Here is a 26,453-nt window from a genome sequence, read left to right as displayed (position 1 = left end):
ACCCAATATACAACTCTAGAACGGGAAAATGAAAACTTAATGGGCTTTAGTTTGCTATCTAACGAATGGAGCCTACCAAAAATATCGTTGATATGGATAAGATGATCATCAAATGAGCGTGAGTAGATAATAATATCCATCAAATAAACCAAATAAATTTGGTATTGGAGACATTGCGCGACAGTATGCATTAAGCGTTGAAATGTGGATGATGGGTTTACTAACCCAAAAAGCAATGGAAAAAATGCATATAGGCCACTATGTGTTGCCAAAGCAGTTTTTAATTTTGAGCTGCCAAATAGCCGGGCCACAGATGAAAGCAAGAAAAATACGAAGCTGCATGCAGACAGTCAAGGATGTTTGTTTTGTGCGGAATCGGATGAGAATGTCGTTGTTTGATCTTATTTAGCTTGCGGTAGTCCACACAGAAACGTTTTGTCCCATGTGCTTCAAGTGTAATATTTCTATTCATGACACTAACATCTTTGGTGCCATTAACATTTTCAATCTCGTCACAATTGTCTGCAATTTTTCCAACAGGAGAGTGGGAATTTTTATTAAAATTTGTGGAGTTATATTGCGATGGATGTACCTTCTTTCTCGACATTTCGCGTTAAATTGTTACTTCTTGGCTTCACGACCGTTTTGCTGTAAAGAAGAGTTCTTAGTTTCCCAACTGTGGCCAAAAAGGGTTGTTGTTGTGAGCATGATACTGATAATACTCAAAGGGAGGAACATCAGGCCAAATTTGTAAATCATATTGAGACACAAATAAATCACCCAGTAGGACGGATTGGAAAATTCTGATATAGACTATTGGGGTTGTATTTATCATCCATTCTACAGTTGTGAGCCTTATGAGCAACTATATGACAGTTGTTAAAAAATAGGTAATCTGGCCAACTGCTGTACGGTGGTTACGGCTAGAATGTATACCCAAATTTGACTGCATATACTACCTTGTCGGTATAAGTCATAAGCTAGCTTTGCCGAAAACTGGAGTTGTTCATCAACTCATGCAAATTGTACTACGTAAATATTTATCAAACATATCGTTGCATTTAACTAATCGTTGCTTTATTGCATGTGGATTGCATGTTACGTCATAGCCGCCATGTTGGTGGTCAAATATTTAGCATATTCACTTGAGCAAGTAAAACATCTGACACAGTCTTTTAGCTCGTCATAATGAAGCCATTTATAATCTTTGAACCAGGATGGATTAAAAGAACGATTCTATGATCCAAATCTACGTTGGGGTAACTTGAATTTTTTGGTAAATAGGCACTTAAACAGAAAAACGTCGTATTAACATTCTAATTAGTTATACAATCCTTTTAGATTTCATTTATTAAGGGCTTTGCAATTCTTCGAGACACTATACGTTAGTAAATTCACTATAAATATAAAGAGAACAAGAAAGAAAAACTGCAGGACATTTGACTTCTTCAGTAATTTTCATTATCAAAGCATGACTTTCAAAGCATGGGAGATATTCCCATGAAACAATTTAATAATAATATGTGAGTTTCTTACGCTTCTCTTTTACAGAAAGAGAAGACTAATTAATATAAGAACGTAGTCCATTTGTAAGAGACGAAATGCCTTTGATAATGTTGATACAGTGGAAAATCTAGTTTGTCACCATGGACAATTTATTTCTGTTATTGTATCTTTTTTGTGCAAACTAGATGATTGTTTTGAAGCGTTTGAATTGTGTTTAACGCTTCAACGAGGAATTTCACTATAATTTAAAATGAAATACAGGTATGATAAAAGATTGCTTCATGGTTGGTTTGTTTTTATAATTTTGTCTTGCACTTGTTTGGAAGTACACTCGTAAGAAGTGCACTCATTCACTACGCTCACTAGTTTGTTTTTAATACTTCTCAAATGGTGCATAAAAATCGTAATAACTCACTAACCATGAAGTAATCTATTATTTTCGCACGTGCCAGCATATAGTATTATGGCACAAAGAAGAAAAATCTCATGACACTTGCATTTACCTCAATGCAATGATTTTGGTTTGATTCTGATGAACTTTGTTTATTTTAAGATGAATGGAATATCAATTTGGAAGTTTCTAAAACACGACCAAAAAAAGTCAACAAAGGATACCTGTTTATATATGGAGATTCTGTTTCTTTCCGCTTTTGGGGTTCTATTAAACGAAAAGATGTTTGTAGGTCTTCATTCAAAGCTTGCAGAGTTTTTCGCCAATGGATATATCCTATTGGAAACACTGAGTTTTTAAAAATGGACGACTACGACTTTCGTCCCAACATTGTCATATATTACATAAAAAAGGTTCTAGGAAGTGAACTAATAAAAAGAAAGGAAAACGTGTTTATGTTAAACTTTGGACTTCATTACGTACGAAGTGTTAATTTTACGACATTTAAAAAGCTTGTTGATGATGTAATAGTTGTGTTGCAGAACCGTACAAAGGAGCTCAAAACCAATGCAACATTTGTTTGGAAAACTACAACAGCAATCCGTCAAGGACTTAGACACAACACTGCCTGGAGGTTTTACACACAACAGGTAAAACTTTAGAGTCTCATAATATTTCTCTCAGTTAAAAAAGTGTTTATATACAAAAATATTACCATAAATAGATAGATTTTAAAAAATTGTTTGTTGCAGCTACAACGTGCATTGTTTTTTATGTCATGAAAAGTAAATATTACACAATGTTTTTTTTCTTCTAATTTCAAATAGAAACACCCTCTATCATAAGGAAGACTATTAAAACAAACCAGCTTAGTGATTTTAAAAATAAGAAAATTCAGAAAACTATACAAGCATCACTTATTATACCATGCTTGACACGGTGCTTGTATCTTGTCTATTTCTGTATCAATACACGTTTTTTTCAGTATAGTAGCGAATATTATGCATATAATAGATATATATAGTATGATAGTTTCTACCATTGTTAGTAGCTTCTGTATAAATATTCCAATGAAATATTGTTTGGAGCAAATGATGAGTTTATTTACAAAATAAATAGAGTGAAAAAATTAAAGTTTAAGATTAGAGTCAGTTTTGTTTATGCATGTGAAGTGCTTCGTCGAGAAAGCAATATCGGCAGTGCCAATAATTTGAAAATAAGAGGATAATTATGGAATAAAGGTTATGTTAAAAGGGTGTCGATAAACACATGAGTTTTTGTCACTTTTGGGGTTGTTTTCCGTTCGCGTGAATTACATCATCGCTCGCACGATCGAATAAGTATACCACTAGAGATTTAACAGAATGTGGAGTAGGATCTTTCGATGAAAGGCAATTTTCTGTTTGAATGAAGTAAAAATTAGTACGATGTTAATGTCATTGCAGAAATGCTTCATAATGTTTGTAAGTCTGTGTTGTGTGTGTCGCGAATGATGTTCGTAATTTTTTGTGATGGTCGTTAAATGGGATGTTTTTATTTTAGCTTTGAACTTAATATTATTGTTGTCATGGAAATATATTTTGACTGTTTTATTGGTAAAGTAAAGCTAGAACGAGTTGTTTAATAAAATCAACGTGATGTTTCTTTTCCTGCTAAAAGCCGTTAATGGTGCTTTTAATAATGCTCTGTAACGGCAAGCCAAACACGTCAAAAGTGTTGTTTTAAAAAACGCTTGTTGACATCCAGTGTTTATGTCTTGAGATAAAGAAATTGATGTGCGAGAAAGATTTGCTTTACGAAAAAGAATAATGGTCGAGTTCGTATCCAGTCCATTAAAAAAACACAAAAGTGCAAATGCTGCCATTTTCAAAATAAAATTCGATTTCAAAATAAAATTCAATGTTTAGGAAAACATTGTCCATTTTCTGAAAATGATGCTCACTTTAGTCTGTTTTATGAGGTAAATAAGCAATAAACGTGCTTTTGAAGGAGCATTTTAATTGTCATGAATATTTTTAAATAATTTTAATTACAGAATACACAAAAATAGCTATCACGCTACGTCCGAAATTATTGGCGTAGCTAGCGGTCATGCTGGTCATGCTCAGCATGACTAAAACTTTCCACAAAAATTATTTCAAACAAAAACTTATTAGAGTCATTGTAGATTTATGATGACTGATTGTTTCTTTGAGATTAATTTATTAACATATAACATTTTGGAACGAAAATCAAATAAAGAATGGCTTTTTGCGTCTTAATAAAGTATTCTACTAAGATTTATCTTGCTACCAGGTAAAAGCGTAAACTAAAACTTATTTTACACTTATAAGCGTAAATCGGTCATGCTATCAAAAAATATTTTTGTATTCTGATTGGATAAGAGCCTCTGAGCATGGTAAAACACGACATTTTACGTCATCCGGTTATGCAAATTATCAAAGGCATGACCAAACTTAATCCCGCAAGTAATTTTCTATATAAGTGATTTGCAGTTTGTGTACATTCAAAACATTACAAAACACTATCTTTATAATCTATCATATATTTCCATACTTATATATGCTGCCGAAGGAGATATCATATAAGGCCAGTGACATTGCTAGCCTTGCCTATTGTCCTCGGGATTTAATGTTTCTCTTCACGTCATTGACGATGAAGGGCGTGAACTGTCGCTAGGGGGCATGCTCCCTGAGGAAATGTTTGAATTTTTGCTTTAGGAGGAGCGATTTCCAGCGATTTGGGAAAGGTCATTGAAAAATCGTAAGCATAAGTTTTCTCAAAAAAACCCATTTAATCTAAAATATAATCAAAAAATTTAAAATCGCACGCATCCCCGCATATTTTAGTTTGTATTATGTTACATATGAATATCAATATATGTGCTGTATGAGTAAAATGGCATCACAACGTGATCATGTATATGTTTTGAGGATTGTTTGTCGTTATCTAAGAGACTACATAGTTTCCATATAAAATACGCATGCATAAATGTCAATTTCCTTACTTTAAAACTCTTATTTCTTCACTTTGCCAATAACAGTAAAATGTTCACGAAGTAATATTTCGAATGACTTATCTCTCGCAATTTCCCTTTGAAAAGGGACTCCGAGGAGAGAATTTTGAAAGCCGAGTTGTGTTGACAAGAGCATGGCCAAAAATTTTTTGCTAACAGTTTGGTCAACAACCACCAGTCAGCATCTGTTCATAAAGAGGTTTTTAGAGGTTTCAATCGACCAGCTTAGTTGCATTCTTCCAGAAGTTCAAATTCAATCACCTTCTATTCTTTAAAATGAAATTTCCAAGGAAGATTAACGAGAAATAATAAAGGAAAAAGACCTATGGGGCTAAGTGGGCCATTTCTATGCGATGTGTTTTTATTAGGTAAGCAATAAGACAAGTTTGTCCCAACACAAGGTGTCGAGTATGGTTGTCTGCACATGGAAATGTTCTATCAGGACTTGAATTTCACAAAGAAGTGGTCAGCAGCCAAATTAAAAATTGCATGGTATTATGGTACATCATATATTCAAAGAAGGCCTTTTTTGTCAGACCAAAAGCTGAAATCCTTGATTCACACAGCCTTTCTTTGTCATCTCCTGACGAAGTCACCTCGTACATGTGTAGTACTTCCTATCCTTAAAATTTGATACGTGTAGCAAAATCTAAATTTTTTGCTAAATTTTCTTTGTAGTTTTATGCACACTCAATATATTTTGTGCATTCCATGTTTACTTTCAAAATTTTTTTTGATATTGATATCAACAATAAACTCAACCCTGTTAAAAACCTTTGGGATCATGATTGCAATGTTGTACAAACTGGCACTCAACAATATACAAAACGCAATGCATAGAGGAGTAGTTATTAAAGAGCCCAAGAGTCCACAATCCTCACGATAACGAAAAAAGTCAATGTAAACAGCTGAATTAACCTATTCACTTCAGCCCATAGGCTTTCAATCCTTTCAATGTAAACGCTACTCGTGCAATGAAGCTCCTCTGTTCAACCCACGCTGATAAACCATGTATTTTGCGACTTCCACATTTTCCATTCCACGATCTCTACGCATCCTCTTAGGAGAATCATACTATTCTACAACGCATTTAAAATATTCCAAGACTGATTGTTCTTTATTGTTGGTACAACATTGAAGGTTAATAGAGGCCCGACTAAAACCATCAATTTAGCCATGCATAACAATGCGCCAAGATATAAGTTTATGATTACAGTCGATGTGCCACAGGTTTTGGGGTTTTTACATTGTAAACTGTTTTGACAATTGGTTTTGCTGTCTTATAGCCCTTCGAACAGGGTCTACACGAATGAAAATCTCTCTAATTATAGCTCTTTGAATATTGATTCTTCTGCTTTTTAGAGCCCCTTAAATATAGGTTTCACGACTGTAAAGTGTTGATTATAACATATTATTTATAAGGCAGTCCAGAACATTGTCTTCCATAGATGCAAATGTCTCAGAAATATTCAACTCTAACCTAGAGTGATACAAAGTGCTGTCACGTATCCGTAGAGGTTCTGAAATCTCTCTGTATTTCGTCCCTAATTCATGGAGCTGCTATATTTGAGATGTTGCGATAGGTTATGCAGGTCTTAATCCGGTACATTGAGACACGCCCAGAATATGTTCAGTAAATTACGTGTTATCTAAAACGCTTCAATTGTCTCTAATTATATGCAGCTTTTCTTTAAATGTGTCGACTAGTTGCCAAAGCAAATTTCTCAGCGTAAATTCCTCATCCGGTTCACGCAAATCAGAGCAAAATTCTACAATTATTCAAAGGCTGTCGCCAACTTTCCTCTCGCAGATTTCTAGCTGAATGGAATCTATAAATTTGTAGCTTTGTCAACTTTGTGGAAGATTTCAATTAAAGTATCAAAAAATTCTCTTAATTCGTCTTCGCCATCATCCATTTTGATTTATTGAACTAAAAAAGATGGAAATACATTAATCTTAGGTCAATGTTTTGATTATATTCTAACGGAGGTGGCAAAAAAATCAAAATTGTGGCATATGCAGTTCCATATTTTTTAATGGACTGCTTACGAATTCAATCTTCTTTTTTTTTGAGATAAGAAATTTTTCTTGCCTTTCTCACGTCAATTTTTCGTCTCATACATCAATTTTTGTCTCCCACATCAATTTCTTCATCTCAAGAAATAAACACTATATTTCAACAAGTGGTTTTATAAAACAACACTTTTGACCTGTTTGGCTTGCCATACTCTGTCTGTGAGTATGCGTAATAATCCAGTCCTGTAAAAGTGGTGAAAACTGAAGTAGCTCAACAGTAGTCCTAGGTGGGTTGTGGCGTCCACGTTAAGCAGGTATCTTGTGATTTTGTTGATAAAATTGTTAAAAAAGCTAGTTTGTTTCAGTTTGTTTTGCAGCAACGGCACATTATAGCAAGCAGCTACATTTTCCGACAATTCTAACGTAACGGCGCATTACTGTAGCCTGCTTTACTGTCAGCTAGTTCTGCAACAACTGCACCTTACCACAATCAGTTTGGCTGTTTCCAATGTAAAAGAACATTGTTTTTCTACTTGTGATCTGCAGCTTTTTTGTTTAGTACAGTGGCACCTTGCCACTAGATTTTATTTAGAACTAGCAAAGCTTGAACTTTTGAAAGTCTTGTGAAAGTTTTGTGAAAGTTCACTTTTATGTCGATAATATGTCTTCATGTTAGGAAATCCTGCATAAAGAACTTAGACGACAATGACCCATGGTATTTCTTAAATAACTCAGCACTTTCTTTAAACAAGAGACTGATCTTTCAACAGATGCATTTCTTACTTACATATCATCATTCATCTTCATCAACTTTGCGAATTCACTAATACTAGATTGAAGATAGAACTCAAAACATATATTTCAGTAATTCTGCATATGAAATTTTTTTGAAAACTTTATCCCTAGATGAAAAGCAAAGCTGGCTGACGAGCATTGATGTATCAAAAAGATAAATATACATCTCCTTCGGTTGAAAAATTTTCTCTGAAGGACTTCATATGCTTTGTAAATCACTTTGGGTTTCAGGCAATTGCCGTTTGTCGGGTAAAGGTGTTTCTGTCTGCAGTTACATTTCTGTAGGGAGTTGTGATTGTTCTGGGTTGTTTCTGGGTTAAGTCTTTTTAAAATAGTCTTGTTGTGTCTGGTTATAGTCTTGTTGTTTTCTGGTTATGAAAACTTTCATAACGTACAGAATACGCCAATTTAAACTTTTTTTTATTTGAGCACGGCAATTGTGTAATATTTGACGGAAATTCTGCACTAATATACAATAAAAACATTATTACTCTGGAATCGACAGAGCAACAACGAAAGTTTTGGCCTTGTTCTTTCAAATATGTGTTAAAATATTTTACTTTGGTAATAACCTAAGAGATAGGTGAAACTAACCATAAATTTAGGTTATAACAATTAGAAATATGTAAATTTAACCATCAGTTATACATTGTAACTAAATTGTTATAGATAGTGGTGTACGTGATTTTTGCTTCTAGGAACTATATGAGACAACTTGATAGGACTTTTCACAGACTATATCTGTGTTTGAATGGCATTTTGTGAAGCAAAGTTTATGTTCGTAGGCATGCCAATGAGCTTTGACATTTGGCCAAAAAAGTCAAGCACTGTACACTTCGTTGTTTTTCAAAAAAACATACATGTTAGCAAAATGCATTGTTCTTACACAAAAGTGATAATAAAATTAGACAATTGCCATTCCTCTAAAAGGCTAAAAGTGCATTTCTGAAGCATTGAAAAATTAAAATTTTTCTAGGGAGTCTTAGGACCCTTTTACAAGGTGAACCCCTCATCCGTTCCATAACTGATGCAATGTGATTGAACCACGCTGCTGCAATAAAAGATACAAGGTTTTTTCAACTCGTAAACCTGATCCGAGAGTGGTCTCGTTTATAACATAAAGTACACAGATCCTAAATAAGCTTTTGAAATTACTAATCAAGTTGCTACTTTATACTTTATGGTTAGAAGTGAAGTGTGCAGTACTACTATTAATGGTCTTTATGTAAAACTAAGCTATGATTCTGCGTAAATTAATATATAAATTTACGCTTTTTTTAAGTTAGTTGTTTAATCAACCCCAATCCGTCTTTGAGCTTTTCTTACAAATTGTAAATTTGGTTTAATTTTTAGAGATTAACGCTTTTCGACGCGTACGCCATGTCAGAAATGTGTAAAGCTGGTTTCTACGTAGCTGACGTGTTTCCACTGAGTGCATCATATTTACCTGGACCATTTGATTCTACTCATTACCGTGACAATGTGTTTGAGTCGTTGGGAAGAGATTTAGAGCTTTTTTCGATTGCTGGTTTGGATTATCAACCAACAAGGGTGTGCATTGAATAAGACTTTCTCACAAGTACAGACAATCAAACGTATTTTTCTTAAATTTATACATGTTCTATCTTACAACTAATACTAGTGCTTATTAAAATGTATCAATTGATACCGTGCAAGTGCACATATCTTTTTGATTAATACAAAATAACTAGTGCAAAAAGAGTAGTTTCTTAAATGTTCAAAACGCAAACATTTTGTGTTAAAAAATATAATGATTGAATCATGATTTTGTAAGAGCAAAATAGTTATAAAACATTTAAAATACATGACAAATTTCTTAAGAACAAAAATATTTCGGCATACTTTATGCCATCTTCAGTGCGAAGTGAATCAATATAGGAAGTTTACACGATAATATATGTATTAATAAAGCGGAAGTATTAAATAGTTATCAATAATTATTTACAATTGAGTAGAGTGTTATAAAATGTTTGTGTTAGGCTTATTAAAAGAAAAGAAAAAACTTCAAAGAAAATGGATAATAAATGATAAAGTAATAAATGCTATTTACCAGTCGAAGACAATGTTAAAATGCTGCATTTGTTTGTTGAGGTTAGGTTTAAGTTTCTTGATGTAAGGGGCTTCTTTGAGTTTAAGAGCGAAAGGAGTGTGAGCGAGTAGTCTCCCACCTTTCCACACTGATTAAAGAACATAGAACCACGGAGTCACACATAATCACCACACTGCAAAAATAATCACACACAATCCTGCTTCCGTATCTTAGACACCGCTCAAACTCATTTTGCCCTTAAACTCAAAGAAGGCCTTTATATCAAGAAACGTAAAAATAACCTCTAGAAACAAATGAGCATTTTAACATTGTCTTCGATTTGTAAAAAACAATTATTACTTTGTCAGTTATTATCCATACATTTTCTTCGTACTTTTTTCGTTTCTTTTATAAAACCTGACACAAACAATTTATAGCACTTTACTCAACTGTAAATAATTATTCATAACGATTCGATACTTCCGCTCTATTACTATATACAAATTATGATGTAAACTTTTTATATACATTAATTTCGCCCTGAAGATGGCATAAAGTATTCCGAAACATGTTTGATCCAAAGAAATCTGTTTGAATTGTGCATTGAAATTAAACGAAAAATTTTTTTTATTGTTATAAAGAAGTTTTGACTAACATTAAGTCATCAGTAGATAACGTGCAGCCTTGTAACACTTTGTCACGGAGCTCTAAAAAATGTCAGTTAGTTTCCAGACTTCCGAAGTTAATCGGAGGGCGCAGTTTTAAACCGGAAACAAGGTAATTGAACGAGACTTGTCGCTGGATAACATATTTAATCAGAAACACGTCAAAGTTAAAAGATGCATGCTATTGTCAAAGTAACTTTATAGTTCAATTTCCTTTTTCATTCTAAGGTAAAACAACCGATAAATAACGAGGTAAAAGACATTTTCAAGGTTAGCGCAGTCATATTGCAGGGGTGCAAAACAATGGGCCGAGCGCACTGTCACCCATGGCGCCCATATAAATTACTAATAAATGTGCAAAATTTAACCTTATACATACAGGCCATTTCTTTTAAAAATATTTCTAAACAAGTCAATTTTAATATTCAAATTATTAATTGCGATTTTTATACGTTTGAGTCCAATTTTGTGGTAGTCAAATAGCGGAAAATTTAAGAAAATATTTGTTTTCTTTCAACAACGTGACCGTCATGACTGTTTTGAGTTCGCAAATATACAGAACTCATAAGCCAAGTCAAACAAGCTAACCACTTAATTACCCAAGTAGCCGCAAGCAAAGGTAAATGATGCACGTTGTGCAGTTGGATGGTGCGATACTGATAAACTCTATCCTGATTATCAAGTTAAGAGGTCCCACGTAGAAAAGTTAGTTTTTCATACAAGTGTCCCAAAGAGCAAGCACTTGATGAAATTTGGCGAAAACAAGTTGAAAACAGCATAGCCGATAATGTTAAAGTGCCTACATTATGAATTTTAGCCCCTCCCCCCTTTTTTATGATCTTAATTGAAAATTTGGATTATTTGAAGAACTATGATATGTCGTTGGACTTAAACAGATAAATATAAGTTCCTTAACTTTGCCTCCAAATTCGGGTATTATTTGCAATTTTTTTACAACGCCATATTGATACTTGTGACGTAGATAGTTGAGCAAGTCTGTTTTTATTAATGTAATATTATATTATGGGAGGTGATTTTGTTGTCGTTTTTCTTGTCTTAAAAACAAATAATGACAGTATTTTCAATAAAATATTAAAAAACAAGTTTTTCGATAAGTATGGCCTCAAATCAGTGCTCAGATAATTCGAATTCGACATCTGAATGCGTATCTGATTCGAGCTCGGAATCGGTGGGTTATGTCAAGCATTTAAAAGACTTCACATACGACGATGAACCGCTTGCAGGAGATGGTGATGAAGTGCATACTCAGATGATCCCGATGTAATTCTCCTGCGACATTAAAACAACGAAGTGATGGCGTAATTCCACTCAGTGAATGGTAAGTTGTTGTTTTCTCCTGTTAGTAATATACATAAAGTTACTTTATAAACCACAATGCTCCCACGTTTCAGGTGTAATTGTCAATGCTGTCATACCAATTTGTTAGAAGGCGCATTAGAGTACAGATGCTGTAAGGTAATAGGACTAGCTTTGCAGAAAATGACATTCGATGGCATCATTGAGAAAATATCATGCATAACACAGCATGCCAAATTTGGGCCATTTGTTCATGAAAACTGTCCTTGAAAAGATCGTGCTGTCCTTGAAAACATCGGGCCACTATTGAGGTATAGGAATGGACGTGCTTATCGCCGCCAAGCCTCGCAATCATTAAATATGAATGATTGTAAATTGTATCAGAAACAATGTTATAATCAACATTGCTTCACCAACAATAAATAGTCCAACATTTTTGTTAACATGATACAATATAACATAAAGTATTTAATTTGTAAAGTTAATGTTATTTCAGTTCTTTAGTTATAGATCAGTGGACACGTGACAATCGTACGATCTTACATACTTCGTGTGCATGTACATATATATTTTGTTGTTGTAAAATCAATTTTTTTTCTTCTTTGAATAAAGCTCATAATCTAAAAGGTTATGGGCCCAGGAAGCTCAGAAGTAGCCCAGATAGCCCAGGGATAGCCCATAAATAGCTCAGCAATAGCACAGAAATAGTACAAGACCGTATTTATGGATAGTCAAACAATAAAGTGGCTTGTATTCGATGGAACAGCCGAGAACTATCCGGCATGGAGCACAAAGTTTACTGCTTATATGCAAACAAAAGGTTTGTACAAAGCTCTCATTGGGAGAGAAGTCATAACTCAAGAAGTTACACCGTTAACAGTCGACGCTACAAGTGAGCAAAGGGCCGAATGGGAAACAAAAGTACGGGAGAGAAATCAACAAATTGATGAAATCAAAGAAAGAAACAACACAGTATGGTGTCATATTGCATTAGCTCTTGACAACAACAGCCTTTTATACATACGACATGACTGTTTGTCGCCAGATGGTGTTGGAGACGGAGTAAAAGCGTGGCGTCTACTGCAACAAAGATTTTCTAACGTAGAAAAACCAACTGTAATAAGTCTAGTTCGACAAATATCTTGATTACAATTAGGTGAAAGTGAAAAGTTATCCGAATATTTCATACGATCACAAGAATTAATGTCTCGAATCACTGAAGCCGGAGAAAATATATCAGAAACATTATTTAATGCTCGTGTCATTAATGGACTTCCAGAAAAAATTTGAACACTTCGTGGTTCGAGAAAGTTTCAACCCAGCAGCTAACTTCTCAGAACTGAGACTCGTTTACAGAATTACGAGGATAGTCGGATTCAAAGAAAGCAAGAAGAAGATAGCGCAATAGCAATGCATTCTGGAAATGCATCAGGCAAAAACAAAGCCCCAATCAAGCAAAAAGGAACTTGTTATGTTTATGGACTCCCTGGTCATTTTGCCAAGCAATGTAGTAAAAGAAGTTCAGCTTTCTGTTCATAGTGCAAGAAAAAGGAACATCTATCAAGAGCATGTAGGAGTCAGAATAAAACCGAAGAACCTTCAACAAGAGTACCAAATTCGTTCTCATCATACTCTCAATGCATGAACAGTGGCACTGGAATAAATAGTGACAGTAGAAGATTGAATTATATCATCATTGATACCGGTTGCACAGATCACATCATTACAAAAAAGGAACTATTCGACAACTTAAAACCATGCAATACTAAAAATGTTAAGGATCCAAAGGGAAAATTAACACCTATCGAAGGTATTGGTGACGTACCAGTAAAGCTTTTATTGAACGATGGAGAAGAAGTAGAGATGGTACTGCGAAACGTCCTTTATGTGCCAAATTATGAAGTCAACCGAGCTCTCAAATTTGGACATAAGTTCGTATTCAAAGAGAGTGAAGCAAAGTTGATGTTAAATCATGGTCCAGAAATTGCTCTAAACAAAAATGCAGGTTTATTTTATCTGGAGATCATATTCCAAAATCCAGTTCCTGTAATTCCATTACAAGCAACCAGAATAAAAGATAAATGAAAGGAGATTTTCAACTGTGGCATCAACGCCTCGGACATTTGAACAAAGATGATGTCAAACGCACAGTTTACTGCGAAGACAAATTAAAGAAAGTGTGTGTAACATGCGCACTTGGAAAGCAATCATGCAAACCTGTACCTAAAGAAGCGCACAATAAGTCCCAGAAACCACTCGAACTGGTATACACAAATATTCTTGGTCCATTTGAAGTGCCTAGCCTCAGTGGATGCAGATATGCAATTACCTTTGTGGACGAATACTCGAAGTACGCAGTCGTTAAATTCATGAGCAAGAAAGCACAAGCGTTTGAAAAATTTAAAGAGTACGTAGCAGAATCAGGATTACCTCGAAAATTGAGAAGCGACAATGGAGCAGAGTATACATCGAAGCAATTCAAAGCTTACTGCATAGAATCAAAAATAAAGCAGGAATTTACAGTACCTGAAACCCCGCAACAAAATGGAGTTGCCGAACGCTATAATGGAACTCTAGTTGAAATGGGACGATGTCTATTAATCCAAGCACAGTTACCAAAACGTTATTGGGTAAGAGCCTTATCAACAGCATCTCATATCAGAAATCTCACCGTTACTGCCAACAGCGAACAAGGTAAAAGTCCTTTTGAGCTATTCACCGAAAAACCCCAAGATTAAATCATCTACGCACTTTTGGCTGCTCAGCATACGTCATGAAAAGGAAGATCAACCTAAAGAAATTGGATTCAAGATCTGTGAAAGCAAAATTTATTGGTTACGATGACAAAAGCACGGCTTACATTCTGCAAGAATTCGAATCAATGAAAGTCATCAAAGCACGCAATGTTGTCTTCAAAGAAAGTGAAATTCAACCTTTTTCAGCAAAAGATACGACAAATCCAGAACAACCAAATCTTATGAGCCCCAACATGGATTTCGACGACGATCGTTCGAAAGATGAGAAAGCAAAAGAACCGATTAAAGATGAAGTGGGGGAAAATAATGCACCGATACCTGCTGTTCAACATCAGCAAGAAGATGAAGAAAATCCAGAGGAAGAAATCTCGCTTCCTAGAGAAAGCAGAAATCGGCGGCCACCAGAAAGGTATGGATTATACAATACGTTCAACAAAACTAATGAAGAAAGTGTGCAAGAACCCAAGTCTTATCATGAAGCAATTAATACACCACACGCTGAAAACTGGAGAAAAGCGATGAAAGCAGAATATGATTCACTAATGGACAATAACACATGGACAATAGTGAACGAACCAGAGAATGTGCAAGTCTTACCAGGAAAATGGGTATATAAAGTAAAGTATGGAGCAGATAATCAAATCGACAAATTTAAAGCAAGATATGTAGCCAAGGGTTATGCTTAAGTCGAAGGCTTAGACTTTTTCGATACTTACGCTCAAACATGTAAACCCGAAACTTTTCGAATCCTGCTCGCAATGACAGCACAAAAAGGTCTACATATTGACCAGATGGATGTTAAATCAGCATACCTTCACACCAACATATAAGAAGAAATTTACCTAGAACAACCAGAAGGTTTTACCAAGAAAGCAAAATCAGGACGAAAGCAAGTTTGCAAGCTAAACAAATCAATCTATGGATTGAAACAAGCGGCAAAGAATTGGTATGAAGCACTGGCTAGTCTACTTATTAAAGAAAAATTCAAACGTAGCTGCAACGATTATTGTTTATTTGTGAGAAAAGAAGAAGATGGAACATCCTCATACGTATTAGTTTGGGTAGACGATATTATAGTGGCTGGTACTAGTGAAAAAGCAGTTAATCATATCAAAGCAATGTTAAGCAAAAATTTTAAGATGGACGACCGTGGCACACTGCACTGGTTCTTAGGAATGCGAATTCTACGATCTCACGACAAGATTACCGTTGACCAAAAGAAATACATCGAATCTGTTCTTCAACAATTCAATATGAGTGATTGTAAAGCAGCAGCAACGCCTGGAGAAGTAAATCTGAAACTAATCAAAAGCAACGACGATCAGAAGTTAGTCGATGCGAAGTTATATAGAAGTTTAGTTGGTTCATTACTATTTATTGGTGAACAAACCCGTCCAGATATCCTTCACATTGCTAATCTGCTATCAAGATTCCTAGATAAACCAGACATTTCACATTGGAAAGCAGCAAAGCACGTATTAAGATATCTTAAAGGAACTATCGATTTACAATTAACATTCTTGAAGAATTCCAATCTCGATATCGTTGGTGATTCAGACGCAGATTGGAGTGGTGATCTCAATGATCGCAAATCAACTACAGGATATTACTTCAAATTTGAAGGGAACGGAGGTGCAATCAGCTGGGAAGTGAAGAAGCAGGCAACTGTAGCACTTTCGTCAACCGAAGCCGAATATCAAGCTATGGCGGCAGCTGTACAAGAAGCAATATACCTACGAGCACTAATGAAAGATTTAGGTTATCCAATGAAGAAACCAACCAACATTGGAGAAGATAACAATCTTGTATAAAGATGTGTCACAATCCCGTAATGCATAAACGATCAAAGCACATTGATACGAAACTACATTTCATTCGAGAAAGAGTACAAAGCAAGGAAATAAAGATCAGTTACGTTCCAACCGAAGAAATGACAGCAGACATTCTTACAAAGTCATTATCTCGTGTCAAAGTAGAAAAACATCGAGCAACACTTTTAGGGATTTAGTTAACCACATAGCAGACTCATCATGAGCAAGCTGAGTCTGAGTGGGGGTGTTAACATGATACAATATAACATAAAGTATTTAATTTGTAAAGTTAATGTTATTTCAGCTCTTTAGTTATAGTTCAGTGGACACGTGACAATCGTACGATCTTACATACTTCCTGTGCATGTACATATATATATTGTTGTTGTAAAATCAATACTTACCTTCTTTGAATAAAGTTCATAATCTAACAAATCATACCATAAATAGATGAAATGAAAGGAAGTACAATTTTTGATATCAAATTCGAGTAGTATATAAGAGCATGCTCGTTAAAAATTTCTTTATTATAAAGAAAAAATGGAAACAAACGTGTCATATGAAATTTTTTTACTTTTTCATTTGAAAGATAAAAGAAACAAAATTCGTTTTCAGCAGTTTATAAAGAAAAATAAAGAAATAAATTTAAAAACAAAAGAAAATCAAGAAGAAAATAAAGAAGAAAATCAATTTCAAGATTTTCAGTTTAGTATTCCGTTAAACATTATTTTTCCGGTTTGAAAACATATATTTAAAGCGCAATTTAGAATGAAAGTTTGCTTATTTCAAGGGCTGTTCCGCCATCTTGAAATGAGCAGCCAAAATAATTATATTTCATATGATGACGTCACAACAGGGACTTTGTCGCTGATGAATATTATTTATATTGCAAATTGACAAGCATTCTCATTTATTACGCAAAGTTTGGGACTTTACACTGCTGTTACAGCACTCAAAATCGAAAATATTAACAAAGATGCTATGGTTCAGTCATATATGTTTGAGTCAATGCCAGATGAATTTGTAGAGTGAAATTCTGACTCAGAAAGTTCTTCGTCGAGCGAAGTAGATGATCAGATAGATTTAAAGCTATGTATAGTTGGCGTAAAACTTCACTCAGTTGCTGTAAATGCAAGCCATTGTGAGTTTATGGCAAAACGATTGAATGCTTTTGCTCATGAAAAAGCGGTTGAATATGACGAATATGATGGCAAACTTAAATCGGCACAGGATGCAGGCTTGTCTTGCGTGACTGAACTTGCTTTCTTCAATCAAAACATATCGGCAAACGTCCTTGAAATAGATACTTGGCAGTATATTGAAGAAAACAGTCCGTTAGGTGATGACGAACTTGCAGTCATACAAAAATATACCAATCATGTTGCGTATCGAAGATGTTCGAGATGGATTTTCCATATTCTTGGCAAGAAATGTCGAAGGCCATTTCCATCTTGCATGTACAAATGCATACGAGGGAAGTATTGGTCATCTGATGCACTTTACACTCATTTCAAATATGCCAAGTAAATTGAAATTGGATTTGAGGTATTTGCGATTTCAAGGCTTTTAAATTTTCATCATGTATTGTTGCATTTCATGGTTTGGCAACCACAACTTTCCGTACATGGACGATTCTTATTCCTACAATAACATCGGTAGCACATTTTTCCTTATAAGACATACTTTGTCATTTATTTTATCGTCGGGCAAAGCAGGCGTTGTAAATCTACTGTGTCTGCGAAGAATGACTTCATTTTTGGCTGCCTTTGCTTCCCACAGTATGTTTCCACAAGTGAGAGGTTCTTCCGGAAGCAATGTTTTTGCATTCTCCAATGCTATTTTTGTGGTGTTGAAATCTTTACGAAGTCTCAGACACTCAGTCAGAACATCTTGCACATAATCTGAAAATTTTAAATGTATTTTGCATTAACATTTTGTCATTAATGATTCTGATTTGTCTATTAATTCTTACTGTAGGTAGGACAGTCGCTTATTGGTTTGGCCACAGCTTTTTCTCCTTTGTGAGCTTTAGGGTATGCAACTGACCATCTTTTATCACCTTTTTGTGTTGTTGCTTGGGGTCTATTAGCATTTTCATAATAATGTAAATTTGCACAAAATAACCTGAAAAATTCACAATGGGTAACTGTATAGGCTGGAATAACACATTACTCTTTATTGGTCAAATCAACCCTTTTTTAAAGTAAAATATGTGAGAAAAAATGCATGTTTTCACCTGGCCATGATTGAGTGATATGGATAGTATGTATTTTTTGATGCAAAAAGATTATCAAGTGAATGTTTTGCCTCCAAGCCTGATGTTTGTTGGTGACTTGACAACTTTCTAACTGCACTTATCAATCTTGGTCTTGAAATAAGTTCAGTTAGTTTCTTATGAGCTGCACTACCTTAAAAAGTATAAAGAGGTCAGTCTTATGAATAGATTGATAGGAAGCAAGATTATAATATACATGCAAATGCTTCGAGACCTGTTAAAGAACAGGTGCCCCGTGCACTTATTTTTTTTGTGTATAGTGATGAAGTCTCCATGAATGAATTGGAGCTAGATACTACCTTACCTTTTTAACCATTGCCGTTTAGTAGCTTCATGCAAGCATTTGGTAAACACCTTGTTGTCTTCATGAGTATGAATATCAGCAATGTGATTTGCCAAACTTTTCCATTTCTTCTTTTCAATTTCAGTGCTGCTGGAGCTTGCCACCCAATACAAATGATTTATGATGGACTGTTAGATAAAGTTTAAGATATAGCTACAAGTATCACTCATACTTCTCTGGAATGGCATGATATACATTTTTAAATGTAGTTACCCCAATCAAGGCTTAATTGCACAAAATTTCTTCTTTTTGCAAGTTTAAGTAACCTCTTTCTCTCCTAAAGGTTCAATTTAAATACATCATACTTAATCACATGATTCACAATTCTAGTGATTTGATCCACAACTGATGCACTTATATTTGAGTGATTAATACTTGCAAACAGAGAATTAGCTGCACCTTTGGCCACATGCCAAACATCATAAACATGTTCTATTTCTGGCTTCTCCTTAGCCATGTAAGATGTAACTTGGATGTGTCACAGTCACAAGCTTGGTAATTTTAACATCACCATTTTCGAGGTATGCAAGTTGACGCTTGATGGATTCTAGCTCCATGGCGTTGGAATTCTTGACTTCAGTGCTCTGAGTATTGATAAAGTATAGAAATATCATACGAAAGAAGACTATATTATATCAACGGAATATTTTCAGACGATCATTATAATATGTTAATAACCTCTGTCATTACCTTTATGATCTGTGTATCAAGTATGACATTGTTATCGACGTCCAAAGAACTCCCTGAACCAAACAACCCGCTGTGACCTGGGCTATCTACTCGCATATCTGACGCAATACAGCAAGTTTGTCCTTTTAGTTTTGTAACAATCTCTTTTCTCACCACCCCAAACATTGAACACGGCAGGTATAACATACGCCGATTGCAATCTTGATAATTCACGACGTGTGAAACATTTTTTTCAATGCACTGAGAGTCGAAGAACCTTAGCCCATTCTAGCCCTGTGGCCAAGATGCCTGAGGCCAGCATCAGGTGAAATACCGGTAGTCTATTACACAAGGGGCCTGTGCACCATGTAAAGCTATGGGTTTCGTCTAGTAAGCATTGAACAGATATTCTGGAAAAGGTTCCAATGGTGTTTGCTACGCTAACAAGGCATTTACTACCACATTTAGAGCAGCGATCGAAACATTCAACCAGGAATCTTCAAACACAATAAATTTCCTTTGATCTTGCGGAAGCTTGTTGCGTGACAAAATCTTACTCGTGCATTTAGATTCTACATTGCTGTTAATATTGTCTTCGAACTCTGAGTCTTCACTATTTGTATCTCCAAGTACGAATTCTTCAGTATCTGTATCTTGCTCCTGATCATATTCATTTCTATCATTTTTGTCCACAGTTTTGGAAAATCTGTTATCGTCAAGACCAATATCAGATGTGCCAAATGGCAACTGTACACAACCCAGAGTGGCTTTGTTTCATCTGTCTGTGAACTAGTGGATGTCATTTTTGCACTTTTTGTAAAAAGGTCTGCCTTTAGTCTCTCTGCCGTTATGAATGTTTGAACAGCGACACAACTGAGATATGCCTCCCAGTTGTGACGTCGTTGCATAAATCTGCATATCACATTATATTCAAAACAAATCAAAATGGCCGCGGAACTTTTAAATTGGAGTCAGAAACCTTTGTTACATGAAGACAAAAACTTTGGTTGAACTAACAAAGGTATATTATAAGTCTATGCGATATTTCCCGTTAATTAAGTCTAACTTAAAATATACGTCCATGTCCTTTAAGGAAAATTCGTGTTTCAGAGTGGATACAATATTTGAATTCTTCCAATAAAATTAACTGCCGTAAAGTTTCAAAATCTTGGACTTTTTCCGAAGTAACCATCGATCGAAAAGTTGAGCTTTTTGTTCAGCAAATTATTAGTCGGGACGTTCGTAACAAATTGGGGCCCACCCGGGAAAGAAATGTTTCAAGTTATTCAATTAAGCAGAAGTCAAAACGAAAAAGAAAATAGAATCCGAAACAAATCGAAATCATTTCAAAAACAAAATTTCACATCAATATTTTATAAACAACAAAAAGAGAAAAATCATTTATTAAAGTAAACTTGTGGACCAGTTGTTTCAACATGTCTCCATTTAACCCAGAAGAGTTTATGGTGGAACCAACATATGAGAAGATATGGAAATTAAGAAAAGATGATATAAAAGCTTTAGGGAAATATCTTAAGGTCGAATTAAACATTTCAATGTCTAAACGCGAAATACAGCATGTAATTTCAAAAAGATTATGCAACGATTAACTCGTTGATAAAGCAGTTTTAGAAAACCTAAGTATTTTCATGCAAAATACAAGAGGTGAAGTAGATAGCATTGCAAACAGATGTTAGTCAGGAAGAGTCAGACGAAAGACAATGCGAAGAGAGAAGAAGAAATAAGGTGGAGAAAAAACGCGAAAGTCTTGAATGGGATAATTGCTGATAATTTTTCGCATACTCATAAATTTGCAGTTAAAACTAACCCACATCCGTTTTCACCAAGAAACACTTAAACACACTTGATGGAAAACAAATATTCGTCACGATTTTCATCGCGGTTTCCGAACAATTACGCACAAGGCAGACAAAACTTACAAGGCAACGGAAGTCAAACAAAACAAAATTTCAAAAGCATGCAATACCAAGGAAAGCAATATTGACCCGGTAATTCCCCATTTCGACAAGTAATTTGCGATTATTGCAAACGAAAAGGACACACAAAATCTGAATGTTATTTGTTGAAATGGAACAGACCACCATCAAGACCGACGGGAGTTCTTTCAAGATCCGATAAAAATATACACAACACAAATATATCTGTACACAAAACCACTCGTAAGAATGCACAGGAGAATCCGAAGAAACCATTGCCGCATGAAACACTACACCATAATATCACAGCAAATAAGCGCAAAGATTTCAGTGACAGTGATATGGAAACTTTTAAACCTTTTATTCATGATGGTAATGTCACAGTTAACTCCAACCGTCAACCAGTTTATGTTCCAATTAAAATACTCCGAGATACAGCAGCTTCACAATCAGTAATATTGGGCAATATTTGCCATTTTCCGAGTAGTCATACTCAGGAAAGAATGTGCTGATTCGTGGCATAAGTTCCGCTAAATACGAATCAATTCCTTACACAATTTTAAATTGCAATCTGATCTTATAAAAGGTGATGTTGTGATAGGTGTTATCAACACCTTGCCCTTTGCTGGAATTCATCTATTACTAGGCAACAATTTGGCAGGGGAAAAGGTACAAGCAGGTCCCGTTTTAAGCAACAAACCAGTTTTCAAAAAACAATCCAACCTCACTGAGCAAGTAATCCCGGATTTATATCCTTCATGTGCAATAACAAGAGCTTTAAGAAAACGACGAGACGAAAATCTTAAAAACACGGAAAATAAGGACATACAAATAGAAAACACATTTCTTCACGATATTTTTGAAAACGAAAATCCTTCGAAAATTCGAAAATTAGCTTTATACAGCAAGGAAGTATATCTAAGTCCGATCTTATCGAGAAACAACAAAATGACCCCAACGTTTCAACACTTTATCACAAGGCTTCGGAAGAAGCAGATGTCAAAAGCGATCCCGTTTGTTATTATATCAGGAATGGTGTATTAATGAGGAAATGGCGACCACCACACACTTCGGTAAACGATGAATGGGCGTATCGATATCAGATAGTTGCAACTCAAGCATATCATCATGATATTCTTAGTCTAGCGCATGAAACCCTACTTTCAGGATATTTAGGGGTAAATAAGACTTATAATAAAATCATTACACATTTTTATTGGTCAGGACTAAGGAAGGATGTTGCAGAGTTTTGTAAGACTTGCCATGTCTGTCAAGTCATGGGTAAACCAAATCAAACTATTCCAAAAGCACCTCTACAGCCAATTCCAGCTTTTGAAGAACCGCTCAGTCGAGTTCTCACTGATTGCGTAGGACCACTACCAAAAACCAAAAAGGGAAATGAATATCTATTAACTATTATGTGCGCTTCAACTAGATTCCCAGAAGCGATTCCTTTGCGAAATATTCGAGCTAAAACTATTGTAAAAGCTTTGACCAAATTTTTTTACGCTTTTGGACTTCCAAACTCAATCCAATCATATTAAGGTCCAAATTTCATGTCCGGCTGATTCAACAAGTTATGCATGAATTAAATATTACGCAATTCAAATCTAGTGGCCATCATCCAGAAAGTCAAGGAGCGTTAGAATGTTTTCATCAAACACTTAAAAGTATGTATCGCATTTATTGTCAAGATAAAGAAAAGGATTGCGATAAAGGTGTTCATTTCCTTCTGTTTGCGGCTCGTGATTCTGTCCAAGAATCGTTAGGTTTCACCCATTTGAATTTGTTTTGGACACACGGTCAGAGGACCACTAAAACTTCTCAAGGAGAACTCTTAAGTGAGGAAAATAATCCAACGAATCTATTAACTCAATTTTCAGATTTCCGAAATAAGTTGACCACTGCATGCGAAATTGCTCGAAAAAACCTTCAATCAGCTCAAAATTGCATGAAAGAAAAATACGATAAAAATTCAATTACGCGGAATTTCAAGGTTGGCGACAAAATACTTGCGTTACTGAAAATACCAGGAACACCGCTTTAGGCTAAATATTATGGTCCGTATGTTATTGAGAAGAAAGTGAGTGATTTGAATTATGTCATCGTAACTCCGGATAGGCGTAAGAAAAATCAGCTATGCCATGTAGATATGTTAAAGCCTTATTTCGATAAAAGAAGAAAGAAATGTAGGAAGTGTAGTAAGTAATGCATCTGAGGAAAAACTTCCATCTTTAACTGACACTGCGAGTAAGCTAAGCAACTCTGAAATCTTGAAGAATATTCCTTCCAAACTCACTCATCTTAATCCAACACAGAAAGCTTATATAGAAAATCTTCTCAACCAACATCTCGAGTTATTTCCTGATGTGCCCTACCGAAGTCACTTTATTGTACACGATGTGGATGTAGGCGATGCAGTACCTATGAAACAGCACCCACACCGTTTTAACCCTACAAAAGAAAAAGACCTCAATAAAGAAATAGACTATCTACACGAGCACGATTTAATTGAACCCAGCCACAGCCGTCGGTGCTCACCATGTATTTTGGTTTCCAATCCTGATGGCACTTATAGAATGTGCAAGGATTATAGAAAAAGTAAACACTGCTACTAAAACCGATACCTTTCCCATTCCACGTATGGATGATTGTGTTGGCAAAATTGGTAATGCAAAGTTTGTTTCCAAATTCGATCCTCTAAAAGGATTTTGGCAGATACGATAGAGTGACAAAAGAAACATCTGCATTCGTTACACCCAAGGGACTTTTTCAGTATAAAGTCATGCCATTTGGTATAAAAAACTCTCCAGCGACATTCCAACGTTTGATTAATCACATTATAATGAACATCAAAGGTGTGAAGAAAATATTGATGATGCAATTATCTATAGTGATACATGGGAAGAACATTTGAAAATAATGCGGCAGTTTCTTCGAAAGTTATGTGAGGCTCGTCTCACCATCAATCTTGCGAAAAGCGAATTTCGATGTGTTAATGTGACATATCTTGGAGATGTAGTCGGACAAGGTCAAGTAAAACCAGTCAATGCTAAGGTCGAAGCGATCTCCAAATTTCCACATCCTACTTCAAAGAAACATTTAATGCGTTTTCTCGGTATGGCTAAATATTATCGAAAATTTTGCCCAAACTTTTCAACAATAACCGAACCGTTGACCAATTTGCTACGGAAAAATGTCAATTTTACTTGGACAACCTCATGTCAGAACCAGAACGCTTTTTACCAGCTAAAAGCCCTATTACATTATTTCCCGGTTTTGTCCATTCCAGATTTTCAACGCTCCATCAAAATTGCTGTCCATGCAAGTGATGTTGCAGCAGTGCAGTTTTGTTACAAGAAGACAATGATGGTGTCGATGAACCGGTATGTTATTTTTCAAGAAAATTTAATACTCATCAACAAAATTACTACACTATTGAAAGGAATGTTTAGCTCTAATATTGGCCCTACAACACTTTGATGTCTATGTTTCTTCATGTGGAAATCCTCTTGAAGTCTTAACGATCACAACCCTCTCGTTTTCATCAGTAAAATGAAGACCAACAATCAACGTTTGCTCCGTTGGAGTCTATTATTATCTGAAATTAACCTTGTTATCAAACACTTTAAAGGTAGAGACAACCTCATCGCTGATTGTCTCTCACGACCTTAGAACATTATTATCTTAAAAAGCTTTTCAATCTTTCTTTTGGGAAAGTGTTAAATGATAATCCGTAATCATGTAAATTATACTTATTATTGTCATATACTTAAATATACTATTAGTTAACTAGTTAGTGTTCTTTGTAAAACGCCTTACTCATACATTCATGTGTATGTTAACCACTAAAACAGGAAAAGCTTACGTATTGTACGTGGTCAACCTACTAACCACAGACAAAGTACAGGACTTGGTTAATCAACTGACCACAGTTTACGCACAAGCGGTTAATCCTACGTCATTGTACAATCACATATAAGCCGAGAATCGAAAGCTGTAGTTATGTTGGTGCTTAGTAGAAATCCACATCAGAAGAAAGCCTCATGTAAAAGAAAACGAACTATTTACGAAAACAACCAAAGAATCCAGATATATATCCAATCCATCAACGGAAGAGTCACTGAAAGCAGTTGTCTTAGATAAGTTTGAACATTTACATATTTATTTTATAATGTTTATATCAAATTTATTAGTATATTAAATAAATATCTTAAGAATTGACAGCAACTTCTCCACAAAGTTTTACTCCTTTTGTACGAGCAATTGAACCAAAAGTGGCCATTTTATTATTAGTCTGGACGTTCGTAACAATATATACATGCTTAAAGATTGGTAATCCAGGCATATTTAATTTATAAAAAAAAGATTCTCCGGATTGTATAAAATGATTTTTATTGAGCTTTCGACTCGTTTTTTCGAGCCTTTATTAGAATGAGAAATTACTATTTACACTTTCTTTAACTTGTAGACGCTTAGATTGTCTAATTAGATTAGCAGGTGGATTAATGTGATTGGACGGAGTGAAATGCGTTGCCATGGGTTTTGGTGTATTGTGAATATGATCAGTGTTAATATTAATAGAGTGTTATGTTGTGGTTTTGGTGCTGTTTTTAGTTCCTTTGTCCTTTTTCTTTAGTTGTGAGTATATGATGGGTATGTAAATATGTCTGTTTATTGTGTCGTTGTCCCACCGTTCCAAGCTTCTTTAAATTCGAGTGCGTGTTTAATATGTGCGCGTCCGTGTAGTTTAGTTTCCGTGCAGTCGAATTTGTGGTTGTTTCCGTGGGTATGTTCTGCCGGTAGTGAGTTTGGATCTCGTCGTTTTATGGCGTTTTTGTGTTCTGTGAGTCTAGTTTCGATTTTGTTTGATGCTTGTCCTATGTATTACTATGAGCTGTCTTTA

At 35.1% G+C, this 26,453-nt stretch overlaps 1 protein-coding gene and 1 long non-coding RNA gene across 2 annotated transcripts in view; both read left to right on the top strand.

Annotated features, from left to right (window-relative positions):
• The window catches only part of LOC124458480, an 84,821-nt gene that overhangs the window by 42,424 nt on the left and 15,944 nt on the right, over positions 1 to 26,453 (top strand). Inside the window, exon 5 of the mRNA XM_047008491.1 lies at positions 2,060 to 2,547. Coding sequence (XP_046864447.1) covers positions 2,060 to 2,547 — 488 coding nt within the window. The remainder of the gene's footprint in view (positions 1 to 2,059; positions 2,548 to 26,453) is intronic.
• Positions 17,710 to 18,838, top strand: LOC124458481. Its single transcript, XR_006953209.1, has 2 exons — positions 17,710 to 17,868; positions 18,301 to 18,838. It is a non-coding gene; the product is annotated as an uncharacterized LOC124458481 (long non-coding RNA).

Source organism: Xenia sp. Carnegie-2017, unplaced genomic scaffold (assembly GCF_021976095.1).
Source record: "Xenia sp. Carnegie-2017 unplaced genomic scaffold, XeniaSp_v1 HiC_scaffold_6, whole genome shotgun sequence".
Taxonomy (NCBI): Eukaryota; Metazoa; Cnidaria; class Anthozoa; order Malacalcyonacea; family Xeniidae; genus Xenia; species Xenia sp. Carnegie-2017.
Note: the sequence above shows the minus strand (reverse complement) of the source record. Positions and strands in the feature narration are given on the sequence as shown.